The 18,395-nt window shown below is 38.6% G+C and overlaps 1 protein-coding gene across 1 annotated transcript in view; it reads right to left on the bottom strand.

Moving 5' to 3' along the window:
• Nucleotides 1–1,615: 1,615 nt before the first annotated feature.
• BMP5 (bone morphogenetic protein 5) overlaps nucleotides 1,616–18,395 on the bottom strand; it is a 55,553-nt gene continuing 38,773 nt past the window's right edge. The window contains exons 4-7 of the mRNA XM_009879832.1: nucleotides 16,629–16,826; nucleotides 7,713–7,789; nucleotides 5,941–6,051; nucleotides 1,616–2,243 (exon numbers count right to left, since the gene is read on the bottom strand). Of these exons, the coding sequence (XP_009878134.1) occupies nucleotides 2,094–2,243; nucleotides 5,941–6,051; nucleotides 7,713–7,789; nucleotides 16,629–16,826 (536 nt within the window). The 3' untranslated portion in view covers nucleotides 1,616–2,093. The remainder of the gene's footprint in view (nucleotides 2,244–5,940; nucleotides 6,052–7,712; nucleotides 7,790–16,628; nucleotides 16,827–18,395) is intronic.

Here is an 18,395-nt window from a genome sequence, read left to right on the forward strand (position 1 = left end):
GGTACACCATTATTTAAAAATATATTACTTAATGTACCCAAAATTTAGTTTCCATCAAATTCCATTTAGAATAAATTGAGTTCAAAAACGCATATCCACCTACCCAATTTATACAGAAACTTGTAAGTTATTTGAAGACAACCCAGGAATTTAACTGTTCCGAAACAGTAATTCAGTTGGAGACATTATATTTTGCAATGCACCCCCTGGGCATGAACCACAACTAAACATAGATATGTAGGTAATGTCAGTATAAAATAGAGATGGAAGTGTAAATGGAACTGTTGTATTAAGGGAAAAGAGCTCCCAAGACTGAAATTAGAACGGTTAATTTTTTAAAAAAACTGAGTGTATGCATAAAAAGGATTTAAGTATTACTCCAATAGCAAGATAAAATAAATTAGTTTCTGCAAAAAAGACAGTTGCACATTCACATGCATACACACAGTCACACGCACACGCTGATTTTATCAGTCCATAATAATCTGAGTTTTCTGAAATATGCCTTAAATAACCAGAGCAGTAAGAGTTTACATGAATAAACCGTCTAAGGAGAAACTGATATGTCCTATTCATTTTTTAACAACTCTCTGAGAACTGTTTAATTGAAGCATTTTTAATCAAGGAAATTTATGATAAAAGCATATACTATAATTAGCCATGTAATAAAGAGAAAACAGAGTTTCGATTTCCCCATTTTCATAACACTAAAACAAAGGGCGTCCAAAGACATTAAATGTGGTTAATTCAAAATAAGCATATGGGTAGTGGTGGTAGGAATGATAATCTGTAATTAGTTGTGCAATTCACAACCACAAAATTTCATTTGGGGTCAAAAATTTAGGGGGATTAAAAAATATTTAATGGATTTAAGAATTTTCAAAATTACGATAGTTAATGCTAAAAAAAAGGAAAGATATCCCATCTTAAGTCTCATGATTTAAACCAATCTCCCCCTGATAGAAAAGCAGATAGGACTGAACGTAGTCTGCAAATTACCCAACGGCTCATTATGAGAGGTGTTTTTCACCTTTGCCTGAAAACAGACACCCTCAGGGACAATATTTGCAATTAAACAGGTGACAACTTCTGCATCCCCTGTGCCCTCCCTCGCACACTCAGAAAACACATCCAAATGTGGGAGCTAAATAAAGCAAAGTCCTTCCATACCCTCTCTTCTGTATATTTTGTGTATATAGTAACTTGTATATATGATGGGAAAGCTTGTATGTGTTTTTTGTTTGATTTTACCTTGTGCTGTTATTATAAAAATATTTGCTGGAGCAGTGTAATAGGTAATAGACTGATATGATTTGAGGTAAGAATGTTGTAGTTCAACTTTTAGTGTTAACTTGGAAAGTCGTAGATAGAGGCGAGAGTCTGTCTCCACAGAATTCCTGAAGCTTTGAGCCTTTTGCAAACTCTGCAGCCCACAAGCCAAGAAGTAACATACTCCTCCAGTTACACTCATCTTGCTAAAGAAAATAGTTATAACAATTATGTGCAATCTTTCCACTTCTATTTTCTATCTACTATTTATTTACTTAAGCACTGTTCAACATTTTTCTTTTTCTAATGGAGCAGAAGTTCTTCTAAAAGAAAAAATATGTTTTGCCAAGAAGTTTTGTTTAGGTTTTTTCTGTGCCTTTTTCTAAATAAATACCCCACCACAGTTTTCATTGGCACAATTTGACCAAATGTATTTTAGTTCCTTTAACAATACCAAGCAGTTACAGAAGTTCTGGAGTTTCTAGCTTTAAAAAAAAAAACCCAACAAAACTATACAAAAGCTTTACTTTAAAATATTGAAATGGAATGAAATAGATTCCAGTATGGTCAATTGAAAAATTGTGAAGTTCTGCTGCATAGTGAGGTGACCCATAAAATAAATGGTTCTGAAATTTTGCTCATACAAAAGAAACTATATACTTTTAAATAAATAAAAGCTACTATATACATTATACTGTACATTTAAATGAGAGATGACATGAAATGGAATAAATTTAGGACTGCCTTTTCATCAGCAAGGCTCATATCTTGACTTTATTACAATCCTGAATAAAACCCTCTGCTTTAGATTATTTTTTTTTATTCTAGTGGCAGCCACATGAACGCACCACCATATTCCTGTATTTTTTTAAAATAACATTGGAACTGTCATCAAAGTAGAGCACGGAGATCGCATTCAGTTTTGTTGGTGCACAGCATGGCTTTGGTACATGATCAGGGAACATCAAGTGAACCTGAAAGACAGATAAATATATATCATATATCAAACGGAAAGGTACGAGGACAACGTCAGTGCGAAACATGTCTTTGCAGTTCAGAGAGTGCTATGGTCATAGATTTTCCTCGGTTAGCAACTTTAAAGCGCAACTTACCTCCAAAACGTTCTGATTTCAGTCGTGCAGGCAGAGTTATACAATTAGAGCATATGGAGAGATAAATGAGGAATGGCCAAGACAGAGAGTTGGGTTTCAGATGAAATTTAGAAAAGAGTTGGAGTTAGGCGGCTGCGCAGGAAAACACTTAAAACATAATGTCAATACCACCTCTGCTGAGGATCTCAGGATGTCAGTACCATCTCTGCTTAACACAAAGCACAGGCTCAATCCCGGGTCTCACCAGGACCCCAGCATGTGTTAAAATGCTTTCCTGTGGCAGGGTCTTAGCGCGGAGCAAAGTCTGCAGAGGACAGCAAAGGCTGTGCAGGCAAAGGCTCATACTGAAACTGTTTTCAGCCTGTGAAACGGTAAGACGTGGGTTCTCAGACAGCGTGACTGTATTTTAAGGTCTTATCTAGGTATCCATGGATCTAATTCTACTTCCACTGAAGTCAAAATCAATTCATAAGGTGGGTGCCAGCTGGACAGAAGGTTTGGGGAAAGGGCTGAGGCAGAGGAGGCATTATGTACACTAGGCTGAAATATATCAATGAAAGGTTAAAGAGAAGGAAAAGAGGTTTGAACAGCATCCCAGAACCAACGAGATCTAGTGGAAATATCTAAAAATGGGGGAAATACAAATTCTTTGTACTTGAAAGAAGGTTGGATGTAATAATCTACACATGCTGAAGACTTGGAAACTGGGGAGGCCAGAAAAGAGGGAGTTGTAATAGAGAGGGCAAGAGATTATTAAGGCATGGATGAAGACTTCAGCAGTAATAGGTTTCATTTGTATGTTAAGTCTTTGTAAATCTGTTAGAGCCATCTGTCTTGCAGTGATATAAGCCCAGAGCCTTTGCCAGACAACAGAGAACAGTCTATCAGGAAACGATTTTTACATAACTGTTACCATGAGAAGGTCTTTTGAAATGAGCAATAATAAATCCTGAAGTAGCAGTTTAGTAAGGGTTTAGACACACATTTAAAAACAGTTTAACAAATGAATAGCAAAGCGCTGGAGAAAAGAATGATTGTGCCTCGTCTAGGCAGATGTTTGCCCTGCTGTAACTCCTGGTCCCGCCAGCCCCTGCCACCCCAGATGGGAGCTCCATGTCCCTGCTATCCCTGCACGACAGCGATGCTCACAGCCTTTTCCAGAGTGAGCCTGGAAGTCAGGGATAGTTGACCTGCTAATCCACTGACTTCCATGCCCATGAGGTCAATTCTACTCCAATGCCTGTTCAGAGCGTGGTGAGAATCAAGAGCAGAGAAGAAAGCTTATAAAATTCATTAAATGCAGTCTGTCTCGTAGTTATATGTGCCTGTATTGTCTGTCTGCCTAAGTTCAGTCTCAGAAAAAGAAGAGAGAGAGAGGTACTGGCCCAGCACTTCTCCTATTCTTCTTACAAAAGAAAAAAAAAGAAGAGTCAGTAAAGTTTGGAGGGGTACCAAAGAACAATCACTTCCCAACCCAAAGAGTGGGCTTTTTTAGAATGGTGTAATCAGTATGGCTGGGAGATGATTACATTTGGATTAGGGTGGGGTGTATGAATAATTGTTTCCCAAGCCATCCCCATGTGCACACCTTGTGTAAATCTGAATTTTGTATAATTTAAACCAGAAAGCATTCAACTACTGTTATCTCATCTAATTTATGTGCAGTTAAAATTTAATTAGCCTCATGATTTTTTGGCTGCACAACTGAATGCATGTACAGTACATGCAGAGGGAGACACACAATTCCAAAAAGGCCATAAAAAGGAGGGAAAATTTCAGTATCCAATTTAAAAAATAGGACAAACTACACGAATTTCTTAACAATGGAAATTAACCATTTTTGGAAAGGATAGACACACAAGAGAAAGTAGCGCTGGGCCACTTCTTATTTAACAGTCCATAATAGCAGGAGGGAACTCTAACCTGGGGAATCTCACTGGTATTGGCAACTTTTCTGGTCAATGTTTGCATAATGCTAAACTATTGCTTTGCTGACCTATTTCTTTTCAGCTGAGGACTGCATATGTGCTGTTCCTCGTCATCTCCTAGGCACATTAATATATTCCTTGCCAACCAGCATTTGCTGTTCCCCTTCACCTGAACCCCTTACCTCAATTCTTCTGTTTATTTCCAGCCTCTGACTTTTTCCCTTCTCTTTGTGAATCTTGCTGACTTGAATTCTGGTATACAGGAATAACGTTGCATTGGTGGCTGGACTTGTAGAAGGTCCATAAATGAAAAGTTGAATGGAAAGGAAAAGGCCTCAGCACATGCTGAGGCTTTAAAATTGTCACTTTTATGTAGAAATACTTGGCAGTTTTCACTAGCAGATTTTTTTTTTCTATCAGAAATAGACCAAACTTTCTTTGTGTGTTTGTGGTTTTTCCTCTCCCCCCTTTTTTGGGGGAGGGGAGTGTTTTGGGTTTTTTTTTCTTTTCTTTTTTTTTTTTTTTTTTCCTTCAGGGTAATAGCTGCACTCATTTCTGAAGAAGGTTTTTCAGGCCCAGGGTTTTTATGTTAAAATCAAAGAAAAAGATGACCATCCACGGACAGACAACTCAGCATAGTCTGGTAGTCAGGATACTTTCCTATCATCAGTTTAAATCAGAGGGATCCTTAAATGCATGTTTCTCTAATTGCAGTCGGGTGCCTTGACCTTTCCAGAAACTAATTAGGGATGGCAACCCTTTCCTGTTCTGATTTCATACTCCCACTCCCTCCTCATGTATTATCTCTCATTCCTCTGCTGCTTAATCATTCTGCTAATACTGATGATGTTCACAGCCAGTTCTTCCGCTAGCATAGGTGGCAAATCATGACCAGGCATCGGACTCACAACATTGCATTTAGGCATAGTCTAAAGGTGTTAGTTTCTGTAGGTGCTGTGTTTTCTGAACCACAGCTGAATGCTGCTGGGGTAGCGGAGGCCTGGCCAGCTGCTTCAACTAAGATCGTCTTTTTGGTTGCTCCAGTTGGTGCACAAGACTAACATAAGAACTAGCAGAGGCAAAAGGCTGGCTGTAAATCCTCTTTTACATGTAGCAGGCAGAGCAACAGATCCAAACACACTTATTTATAGATTGCATTTGTTAGCCAGGCATGATTGAACACAATTTCTTAGATGCAAACGCATCTGCTTGCAAAGCTTCACATTAAATTACAGTTTAAGTATCTCTGCCAACAGTTGACAACAGAGTTCCACAGAGTGGCCAAGTGTCAACGTTTCTGGAAGGTACAGTATGTAGATGTTAACATGGTGCTTCAATAAGCTGCAAAAAACTCTTGGAAGTGGGACCAGGGGCCCCCTTTGTCTGCACAATTCCCCAGTAATATGACACAGCATTATTGCATTTGAAATGGAAAAGAAACCAACCACACAGGCCGCTCTGGACAGTTCATCCTCTCTCCAGCGTAATCATCAAAGCACATCTTTGAAATGGGTTATCATTTACACAGAAATAATCAAAATCCAACACTAGCGAACGGAGGAAGAGACAGCCCCTGTCCCAAGACACTCACAACTGCAAAATAGGCAACTACAACATAGGCAGAGGCATACCAGAGTCTGAACGATGGCGTGGTTTGTTGCGTTCATGTGGGCATTGAGGGGGAAAGAACACTCTCCATCACAGTAAAATGCAGCGTACCCTTCTGGTGCAATAATCCAGTCCTAAACCAAGAACAAATAAACGCACTCAATTATTTTTATTTTTCCTCTCACTCAGAGAATTTAAAACCATATCAAACTAACTAAGACTTGTCCAAGGACAAAATGAACTTCAGAATGTGTCATGTTAAATTACTTTTTTTTTTTTCCCCCAAAAAAAGAATTATTTGCCTTGTTTATGCAAAACTCCGGTGAAAATTCAATTAAACTTAGAAATCTGTACTGAATGCCAACTAATGCGGCTGTAAGGGGAATTAAAGGTCCAAATATGTTTGTCAGAATACTTCACTTCCCGGGCTGAAAATCTTGAGCACTTCTTGGTGCAACAAAAGTAAAACACATCTTCTTGCTTCAGCATACCATTAATTGTATTATTGCACGAGACTGGGGGTTGTTGGGGATTACCCATTGGAATGCCACTGAATCATACATTTTGAGTATTTCTAGCAACACAGCATGGGCAAAAGACCCCAGGAGGGAAAATATTTTAAAATGTTAATGAAAGCTGTGTGTTTAGTTTCCTGATTTCCTCCTTTGCCAGGCAAAGGTAATGGATGTGCTGTGGGAAGGGCAAAGAGGACCAAGTGCCTACTTCTTGGGTTTCGTTTCTTTATATCTCATTTCACCCCGAGTTTCACTGATCAAATATTGTACAGTGTAGCTTTGCCTTTCAACTGAAACTTTGAATTCTTCAAGGATTTTTTTGTGAAAAAAAAAAAAAAAAAAATTTCTTTTCTCTATGGCCACCCTGAATGACTGATCTGAGAGCCTTGCACATCTTGGGGCATATCAGAATTTACTGTTTCAAAACATGAAAAAAATGGTGATAGCTGGAAAAATCTGTGATCTACAGAGAGACAATCGCTCACTTGTTCAGTAGCCTGTGTTCAGGTCAATGCCACAAGCCTGCTCTGTGGCTGTGGACAGGGTGATTATGCTCTGCACACTTGGGAAAACAGTCTCTGCCTACTTCTTCAGGCTGCTGTGAGGATAAACACACTACAAAAAGTCAGGCAGAGTAACGAGGCCATATGAGAATCTGAGCTGGATGTGTAAAGGATGAGCTGTCGCTAAAGAGACAGCACGCTTTTTCTCCTCGTAGACTTGTTCTGCTCATGGAGAATTGTTTTAAAATAATTCAGATAAATATGAAATGCACAGAGAGCCATCTCTGTGTTCTTACCTACATATGCAATATATCTAGGTTATAGGTTGCTGATGGTGTTATAATATGATCACTGATCAGTGATCCAAGCTCTAGATCCCTATGGACACTACCACAGTGAAATCTCTCTGACCTGCAGTAGACAGCATTGAACCTGGGAGAATTCAAGTGATAATTCCCAAACTTCCATTGCTCACAGTGGGGATTTCGGTTTTATTTACTGCAGACCTATTCATATCTTCAATAATAGTTCAGATTTATCTTTGTGTGAATGAATCCAGATCTTAAAGCCATTAACGTTTGCAAAATCATTGAGAGAACGGCAGCCAAAAAAGATAAAGCGATAGTGATAGGGATTAATTAAAAAATGCATTGAAACAATTTGTCTCTCATCAGTGAAATACCTATTACCATGAAGAAAACAGACTGTAAATAATGGGGGACTGTAAAATAGAGTGTCCCAATTTGAATTGACAGAAAGCAGCATTTATAATCATACCTGCCATCCTAAGTCTCGGAAACTCACGTAAAGTTCATGTTTCTTACACGCTTGCTTTTGCTCGCTTGTGTTATAATCTACAGGAAGAAAATAATAATAATTAAAAAATGTTTAGAAGCATTGCTAAAACCAACAAGATTTAGATATTTTTGGGCTCCTGACCAAATTGTACAAAGGAAAGGAATAAGCATACTGTCATTTATATTCCTAGGGTTGGTCATAAAGGCAGTGTAAACCTGGAAATGCAGAATCAACAATGTCAGCCTGATACAGTTTGTGTACACAAAAAAAACGATGCACTCAGCATTAGGGGAAACAGATTTACAAGATGTCTGCGTGTTGGGAGCTAGGTAACAAATCTGATAATATTCACACAGGTAATCAAAGGAGGACCAGTAAGAGCTTGATCCAAGATACAGGGAATTCACCTGTATGTTGGCACAGGTTTAATTGCCAGGTAAAGAAAGTAGCCCAATTCAAAAGATAAATTGACAATGATAAAAATTGCCCTGAAACAGTAGCACATTTTATACTCCTTCTTTTTTTACCATATTTTCGGGAAATATTCACCATTTGATGATCTTTAGTTGACAATACTAATGCAAACAAGTAGCCTAACATGTTTTTTAAAGACCTGAATGTTTCTGACACATCTGTTAGAGATGTGTCAGGATAGAAGGACACAGAACCTTCCATATATGCTTCTCCGGGACAATTTTAATCCTGGAGAAAATCTAGTACTTTTTCCTTCCTGCCCCTGAGTAACAGGAAAGGAAGGGACTAGGGTCATGCCTTCACCACATTAGCATGCAGAGTTGGTTTATAGTGCTATTCAAATGATGCCATCAGTAAGGCATGCGATGGAGCAGGGAGGACAGGCTGTCTCCTCTGGTTCCATTTCAAGAATGCTTAAAGTGTTTTTTTTTGACCAAAATAGCCATTCTGGCAGGGAAAAAACTAAAAAAGGTTGGCTGAAATTCACAACAACAATAACCAAAAAAAAGCAAACAAGGAAGACACTGCAAAAGAAACAAAATCTTCATTTTTAAGAATAGCATTTCTTTAATATTTTTGAACATTTAAAGACTTGAGGCTGTGATGGGAGATGCTCTATTGAAAAATTCCTGAAAAATTAAGAGAGACCTTTTTCACATAGAATGAGAGGAAGGGAGTTCTAAAGTCTGCAAGATAACCCATTGTAGTACTTCACTATCCTTCCAGAAAACTCTTCCAAATAGCTGGCCCAAAGGAGCTTTTCTGCAAAGTTACCAACTGCTTCTTGTCAGCTGTCCTGATCTAGGCTAACATTGCTTCTCTGGGTTCTCTTCAGTTTCTCGGTGTCTTTCTGAAGATGTGATAGCCAAAGCTGAACACAGTGTGTTCAGTAAACTATTTTTTTCCTACAATTTGTGGATTATTTTCTATCAATATATTCCAGAACAGGAGTTTTGCAGCAAAACCACACTGTCAAATTATCAGCTTAAGATCCCTTTTTCATATACTCCTGCCTAAACACCTTAGGATTATGTTCTATTTAGGCAAATCAATGAATAAAGAACAGGTTGGGGGTCAGGATGTTGATGAGAACCACAGCAACCATGATACAGTGGAGTTAAAAGGTTCTGAGAGATGACCAAGATCAACAACAGGATTGCAACCCTGGACTTCAGGACAGATTTCAGCTTGTTCAGAGATCTTCTTCCCATGGTCTCATGGCAGACTGGCCTGAAGGGCAAAGGAGACCAGGAAAGCTGGGTGATCTCCCAGGAAAATCTCTGAGAGAAGCACAAGGTAAGTCCATTCTCATGTGCCGGTCAAGCAAGTATGGCACAAAGCTACTGTGACTGAGTAGGAAACTCTTGACTGAGCTCAAATTCAAGTAGGAAGTAAAAGTAATGTGGAACTAGCATGAGCTATGCAGAAATAATATAAACATATTGCCTGGACACGCAGGGATGGACATTAGGAAAGCCAAAGCTTAGCTGGAGTTGAAACTTGTGACGGATATGAAGGTCAACAAGAAGGACTCAGAAAAGGTTAAGGTACCCAATGACTTTTTTTGTCTTGTTTTTTACTGGCAAGATTTACACTCAGGACTCCCAAGTCCCTCAGCCTAGTGACTGAAGTTCTACCCACAGTAAAAGAAATAGAGTTAGGAACCACTTAAGCAAATTTAAGGTATGCGAGTCCATGTGAGCAGAAGGGATGAATTTCAGGGTGGGGAATGAGCTGACCAACATCATTGCCAAGTCACTCCCTGACATTTTTGAGTATTCATCATGACTGGAGGATATTTCTGATGATTCAAAATGGAAAATGTCACACCCGTCTTCAAGGAGGGCAATCAGCTTAACCTCAGTTTCTGTGAAGTCTGTGGAGCAAATTCTCCTGGAAGCTGTCTCCAGGTACGTGAAGAACAAGAAGGTGTTTGGGAACAGTCAGCATGGATTTACTAATCCAAACTGTCCCTAACCAACCTGATTGTTTTCTGTGATGAGCTGACTGGCTTTGTGGGCTTTTGAAGAGCACTGGGTGTTGTTCGCTTTGCTTTTAGGAAGATTTTTGATAATGTCTTCTATAGTATTCTTAGGGCCAAACTGGTCAGGTACGGTTTGGATGGGTAAAGAATATAATGGGTGGAAACTTGGCTGGGCTGCTCAGAGGGTTGTGATCTGTGGTACAAAGCTGGCAGCTGGTTACTAGGGATGTCCCTAAAGGATCAGAACTGGTGCCAATACTGATTAATGTCTTTGTTAGTGACCTGGACAATAGAACAGAGTGTGCTCTCTGCAGGTTCACAGAGGATACCAGATCTGGGAGGAGAGATCAGTCATCCAAATTACCAATAAAGTGTTGGACTGAATCAGATCCAGAAGAGGCTCAATGAGATGTCACTCAAAATACCCCCCCCGCCCCCCCATGTTACTCTTATTGGTAACATGCTCCTTGAATATGCTTTTTCTTTTTCTTTTAACAGGCTCTGTACCTACTTTATGTTGAATATACCTCCTGAATAGACATGTCCTGAAACTGTGCCAACAGCTGTGCACAAGTCAAGCTATATCCATTTGCAGTACTAAATAACTTGTTCCAGTACCACCAGAGATGTTAAGTTAGGCTTTCTAAGCTATAATACCCCAAATCCTCATTCCTTTTTAAAGATGAATATTACCTTCTTTCCTACGGTATTTTCCTAGCCCTTCGTGGGCTGAGTTTCAATGACAGTCATTAAAGGTTCTCCACAGGTAGTTAGTTACCTGCTGTCATCTCAGATACTCTAAGTTGCCCCAGAGCATGTGGGGTCAAAATATATACCCACATCATATATGAGTCCTGTGTCTTTCTGGAGTAGCCACTGGAAGCAAGGAAAGATACCCTAGGACACCACGAGTTTTCAAAAATTTATATGCCTTGAACAAAACCAAGAAGTCTTAGTCATCCTTTGTGCTGAGTTGTCTGTAATAATGTAGTATGTTCTGCACACACATTAGAAGTAAGATGATGGTAGTAGAGAGTAAAGGAATTTTAACTTAAAAAAAAAAAATGGAACTGTGTTTCACTGATCACTCTTTACAAGGATCTGTATACTGATTTTGACGAATATCAGTGCTCAGAGGAGGTAAATATTGAGCTTTTCTGTTTTAGCTATTAGTGGGAATTTAAAATTCAGCAATATGGAATGCAAGTCACTTTGCAAAAAAAACTGTGACTGAAAAATGTGGGAAAGAAATGCAGACAAGAAAGTCAGGAAAATCACAATCTGGTTTGAGCTCACACCCAAGCAGGCATACAAATGAAAGCTGAAGATTGCTTTTGCCAGTTTTCTCTCAGTCATGAAAATTTCATATATAAGAATATGTACGGAAGTTTTAGCACCAGAATCTAGCAGAAGTCCCTACAGTTAAAGGAGAAATGCTGAATAATAAATATGTAAGTCATTGCATAGATGTCTTCATTGTCTCGATACTCTGAATTATTTGAATATAGGTTAACCAGCGGTGGGTGAACAGTCACACCAGGAAAACTGATAATATGATCTGCATTTCATATGCAGACATCTATCTGAAAACCATCTAACCCATACACCTATGAAGAAAGTGAGACTCGGGCAAGTCTTTATTCCTTCCTTGAATTCTATCTTTCATATAAGACAAATGTGTGTAATGTAACATTTCATACAAGTATCAAATGTGACATTTATAATACGATCTAGTGCCAAGGATCCAATTTCACATACTGTAGCTTCAAGGCCCATATGCTTATTCTGTCAAGAATCAAAACCGTAGGCTATTGTGACTAAGAAAACATTGTTCCTCAGCTATTCAGGGACTGCAGTTTGGGTCCAAACCCCTAAGTAGCAGAAAAAGCTGTGGAAGGAGGGCAAGAAAATATATTTATAAGAAATTTAATAAGGATGGGTTTTTTTTCAAGGGAAATAAAGACATAGACATGCCTATATATACTATCACAAAAGTACTGTGTTTTTAATTGGTGTGACACCAACCAATAAAATACAGGAAATGCAGAGTTAAGTATTGGTTTTTGTTTTGATCTCACTGCATTATGAACAAAAATTATGTAGCTTTGGTTTTGAGTTTCCTGGTGTAAGTCACTATTCAATATTTAAATGTGTATATACTCTTGTGCCCAATTATACCATAATTCTTTCTAGATGTCGTTAAAAAAAAAAATCAAGCCAGACTTTGTTTTAAGGAAGAGTTATGTGATGTACTTTGGGAACAAGTTGTCTTGTTTTGATTTGTTTTTCCTTTTATCTACAGTTTGACAAAAATACAACTGGGCAAGTAATAAACAGTCCAATCCCCTGTGCAGAGCAGGCAGGTGGAGTCTGAATGCTAAGTGTAATGTGTCTGTCTTTGCACTGCATTGATGCTGAAGTTCTTAGCAACACAGGGATGCTGACCCCAAATCTGTCAGCATTTGCCCAGCTGTTATTATAACTGACACATACAGATTTTATTTTCTTCATGTTGTGTTTACACACATCTTCATGAATAATTAAAAAAATATGTTGTCCTTTGGAAGTGAAGAACTGAGTTGCCCAGTGGGGCTTTCCTTTTTGATGTTCTGAGGATACAGTAAAGTTAATCACTGACATTTGAAAACAGAAAAGAAAGCAGCAAAAGGAAGAAGGCAAAAGGCAAAAGGAAGATGTCAAAAGGTAAAGGCAAAGGGAAGGAGGAAGAGGAAAAAAAAGAAAAAGGAAAAAAAATGGGAAATAGAAAATGAAGAAGGGAAAAGCAAGGAGAAAAAGAAGGCATGACTAGTGAAGTTGGGATTGATGTGCATAGAGAAGTATAACAGAAGCCTGTGACATATAAATGACAGCATACATCTGGGTCTGGCTACATACCCTGGCCATGTAGATGAGCATCTTTGACTGTCAATGTCTGACTTAGGTGCTGTAGATATAAGAGTATCGAATAAGCTTAGAAACAGGGACCTACATCATACAATTACGTTTGCCCATCACTCTGTCATATGCATCAACAATGTCTTGCATCAAGGGGTGAATGAGAATTGAATATGGTTTATTGACAGGCCATCATGAGGAAGATGATAGGCAAAAGTTTTTGGGTTTTTCTTTGGTTTAAATATGAAGAAATGAATTATACTTTTAAAGTGCTCTTCATTACTGGAAGCTGTGGAGAACTAGCAGAATCAGCCTTCTCTCACAAGTCTGCAGGGTCGCAACATATCCACTGCACTTGTACAGTTCCTGGGGCTGGTGGAGAGGAGGAGGAGGGCATCGCTTTCCCCTGAAGCAGGCTATGCCCATGGAAGAACTCTGCCTGTATTCTGTGAAGATGTGAAGATTTGGGAATAAGAATGTGTTCTCTCCTGCACGTCTTTTTTGCACACTGGAGCATCTGGGTAGAATCCGCACACTGCCTTTGTAGCCATCAGTGCGCTCATCTGCAGATTTTAATGAGTGTTGTTGCGATAGTTATTAAAAGAAAAAGTGTTTTCAATCACTTACAGCATGAAAAGTCCCATCACTGATCCTTAATAGCACCCAGATAAAAGAAGATTTTTGTGATATGAGGACTGTTGAGGCAAACTGCAAGGGAAGCACATGGAAGCTGATTTGCCATGGTGCATGAGCTACTCCTCCAAGTGGTTTTGCTATGGAGGAAGTTGCTGTGTGAGGCTGTGGTTATTTCAGCTTTGCCACTTATTCCAGCCTCCCTGTATCTTGCTGCCTCCATCTCCAGTCAGAAGACACTGCCCTTGCCTTTGATGCAACTGCATATGCAGTTGCTTCTTAACCTGATTTTGTTTTCACAGTATGGTTTTCTTGAAGTGCAACTTTTGACACAGATCCGGCATGGATCAACATATATAGTGATGCACCTTTACGCTTATGCAGACTGGGGGCCTAAAGAGGTTAGGAAAAATTGTGTTTCATAATGCTTATTTCACTGGAGATGTTCTGATTTTTCTTGTTTTACAATAGCTCTGAAGCACAACTGGATGCACAGATGAGGTTGACCGGTGTTTTGAAACATACAGGCAGCTTTTCCTTCATGCCGATGCAACTTGCTAGCATGTGTTAAGGTTGAGTTTTTCCCAGGTTAAACCAGCAGGGAGCTTGTGTTCAGCTTTCCTGCTATACTCAAGGAGGCTTAACAAATCTGTTCAATTCTCATTTCCTCATGGACTAGAAAGATGGGATTCAACCTGAAAATATTATATTTAGGTATCTTGTGTGTGAAGTATACTTAAATGATTTTTCCCGCCCCCAAAATAATGTAATTCTCAAAATTAGTAGACATTTTCCAGGAAATATGAAAAATCTTTTTAAAATATTTTTTTTGTGCAGAGAGCACATTACTTACACTTGATGTAAGAGATTGAATTTTAGAGGAAAACAGACCATGTTTGGCAGTACTTAAAAACAAACAAACAAACAAAAATCCCACCCTCATGTTGTGTTATTAAGTCCAAAGCCCTTTTACAAAAATAGGGAAATGCATCATGTGATAACAGTAAAACAGAAGGAACAGTTTCTGCAGAAAAAATTAATTCACTACTGAAGTGGATGAATTTAGAGCAAGCATCAGCTAGCAAGCTTAACTGATGTGCATGTTTAAACCACATCTGAGTTACAAAATGCTCAGTCAATTTTTAACCTGCATTGATTCAAAAAATCTAAAGTCTAAGCAGTTAATGAAGAATGTTTAGTCAATATCACTTTATAAATAATGAATAATTTAAAAAATGCCTTAAAAAAGAACATGTAATATCTTTTTTTTTTTTTTTTCACTAGTACCAAGCTAAAATTGTCTAGTTTGAGACTTCTTTCATTATTTATTTGTAACTGCTCCCCTGCAATATTGGCCAGTAAGAGGTTAGAAGTTAATTGTCCAGATGAGTAATTTGTACTACACCTATACAGAAAGTCAGAAAACTTGACAATATTAAAAAAACAAACAAACAAACAAACCCCAGTTGTAAATAAAGATATATTATATATATAATATTATATGTATATTATAAAAATGAAACAAATGTCAAGGGCTTTTAAAGAACTGGGGTCCTCAGAGGGAACATGCGCATCTCTCTAAGTCACCTACCCTAGAAATAACTATGCTTCAGCTCCTCAGTGGAAATTAGAGATATAGGACAGTATTTTTTCTACCTATACATCATATGCAAATAAAATTGAGCCCACTACTGAAGTGCTGTATATTAGGGTTTTTTTTCACAATATGTTGTAAGACTCATTTTTAACCTTACAGTGGGATTTTATTCCACTACATCACCAGGTAATCTTCAAATAAGTTTAGAAAACAATTCAAATAGTTTCTGTTTTTAATTTAGCAATACCATAGTGGTTTGTGGTTGTTAAGGCAAAATTCGTCCTTGTGCAGAAGATCAGGGAAAGACTTATGCATTACAGTAGAGGGGTTTCTAATCTGCCATGTTCAAGGTTCTGAGATGGATATAAGTAATGCATAATGCTCATAATGGTTCTCCTCAAACAGATGAGTTCCACTCCAGGGCTGAATTCTTTCCTTTAAATACTAATTTACTTACCTGTAGATATACATGAGGTTTAAGTATAGCACCTATATCAAGGTTTTGATATGTTGGTTCTAGATCTGCCATGCTTTTAGAAAGACACATTTTCATACCCTGTCCCCGAAAAGTATGTTTGTTCAAAAGTGAGAATATTTAGAAAGTGACTTTGTGCCTCCAGCTGAAAGGAGCATTTCAGGAAAGAACTGGAACAAAACTTATTCCAGGCTCTAATGGGACTAACAACATTTTCACGTGCATTATTGTCAGAACCTTTCAGGTAAACAAGGGATCAAATTCCTTCTGTTCAGGGATACGCTGTGTATTGATGTGTCAGCTGGTCTGAACTCATAAACAGTTTACAATTTCACAGATTGGTTAAGGTTCCTCATTTCCAGTATTCAGATTTTTGTGTTACGTCTTGTCTTCTTTAGCTGAAAGGCAGTTAAACGAGAGTCCAAAGGCTGTCTTTTGCTAAGGCTTCCTAGACAAGCAGTTGGGGTGCAACCCTTCTCTCTACTCTCTCTAGCTTTCTGTCATGTGTAGCAAAGGTCTCATCCAGTTGCCAACTACATAGGACTAGGTTCAAGCTCAGATACAGCCTTCCCCAAACTGCTTGGGCATTTTACCATCCAGGAGCCATTGATACATGTAAGTGACCTGACTCAGAGAGGGTAGATCGTGCTCAGGGCCAACGTAACAAAAGAGGTTTAAGCAAAGCTGGGGAGGAGGCAGGTAGAAATGGAGCAGGAGCACAGTTTCTGACAGTTCAGCCAATGAGCAGCATCTTGTTGAGCTGCTGTGACTCCACTGCATTTGAGCAGGTGCCCATAACTCCCCTAAACAGACTAGTAAATCATAGCTTCATCTTACCCCCAACACTTGGCATCCTAGAAGACTCCTGATGACTACTGGATTTGTTGCGGTTCTGATTTTTCCTTTTATTGTTGGCTGCTCGGACAGAACGGAAAAGGACTTCACTTGCCTTGAAGAATGCAACCATGAATGGTTGCTTTGACTGAGGCCCATGTCTTCCAATCAGGCCAGCAGATTTAACGTTGATACTTCGACCTATAAAGTAATGGAAATCATATGTTAAAAGGTAAACTGCCCCTCCTGAAGCCACTGTGGGAATTCAACTGCTGACTGAAGCATGGCAAGCATTTTGCCCATAATCCTGAATTTCATAGAATTTACGTGATTAAGAATCCTAACCTCATTTTGTTGAATGGAAAGTAAAAGACAAAAAGTTCAACAATTTACAAAAGTTTCAACAAATTTTCAGGTAGTTTTTCACTGCATAAGACTGCAGTCTCTGTGGGCTATATATCTTACTCATTACACAGCTATTTTAATTTAGTCTCTTGTACACATCTATGGAGCTGAAAAATAAATGAGCCCTGTTAATGTCCGTAGGCTATCAAAATGATAACGTAACACGGTCATCTAATTTTTGCATCGCTTGAGTGTGAGATATGGAAGCTTATATCCCCAAAGCAAATCGGTAGCAAAGAGAAGTGTAGATAATAAATATACTTCTGCTTTAAAAATAAATATTGTGCAGTGTTACTCAAACTGATGTTCATTCACTGGTAAAGGTAGGAAGGCATTCAGTGGTTCAAGAGAACAGAGTTTGAAATATGTACATTATTGACTCTGGTTCTGTTCCCAGGGGATGTGCATATTTCTTTAAAATATTTGTTCAGTCAGGACTGTGTGGTAACCTCACTATATTATAGGATCTAAACCTCAGTAAAAGAAAAGAAAGCAAAACAAGTCACTGAAACTGCATCAGTGACATTTTAACAAATAAACCCTTGCTCTTAACAGAATTTATTTTGGCAGCGTAAACACTTTTGTGCGTACGTGTATTATGCAGAGCCCTTCAACCGTCAGAAAATGAGACAGTGTCATGTGAAGCTGTGCAGCTGTGCTGGGTGGGGGACACAGAGGTCCTTTAAACGGGAAGGTACGGGCACAGGCACCGCATCAGGGCGCCTGGGGATTCTTCTAAACTGACTGGAAAAGTTTGCGACATGGGCGGCAAAGGAGCATCTGCCTCGCAAACGTATAATACTGTTAACTCAATCATCCTGAAAAAGAACTTGCAAATAAGCATAGGAGTAAACCTTATAGAAATAAGCATATAGGTTTCCTTTCCAAACACAAACTTACAGCGGCTGTACGCCAGAGTCTATATTTCTTAGAAAAACTCTATCACTGGCGTAAATGAAAGAGGCAGTTTGATTTGTGGTTAAAGTAGTTTCCATTCTACTTCCACTGTAACAAATGTATTAATTCAGCTCAGACTTCCTCCTTCTGGCAGCCCTTTTGCAGTAAAAAGAGAAATTAGAAGTTCCAGCCAAATACCATACCTTGAACTGACCCACTTCAATACATAAACACTTTTACAACATGTTTATTCAGGTGTAGCACTTTAAATTGGTTTAAGATGTTTCCAGTGACAGAGAGCCCAGCAAAGGCAGGAGAAGAACTGAGAAAGTTAGCAGTTATGGAGCAGAGTAATTGGCAACATATTCTGAACAATTTTGATAATTACTTTTTTGACTGCAAGGGAAAACTATATTTGTTGAAGCTTCTGATTTCATTTTTAATGGCTTTTTAGTCTTGTGTTTCTTT

This window comes from Charadrius vociferus, unplaced genomic scaffold, assembly GCF_000708025.1.
Source record: "Charadrius vociferus isolate BGI_N301 unplaced genomic scaffold, ASM70802v2 scaffold342, whole genome shotgun sequence".
Classification (NCBI taxonomy): domain Eukaryota; kingdom Metazoa; phylum Chordata; class Aves; order Charadriiformes; family Charadriidae; genus Charadrius; species Charadrius vociferus.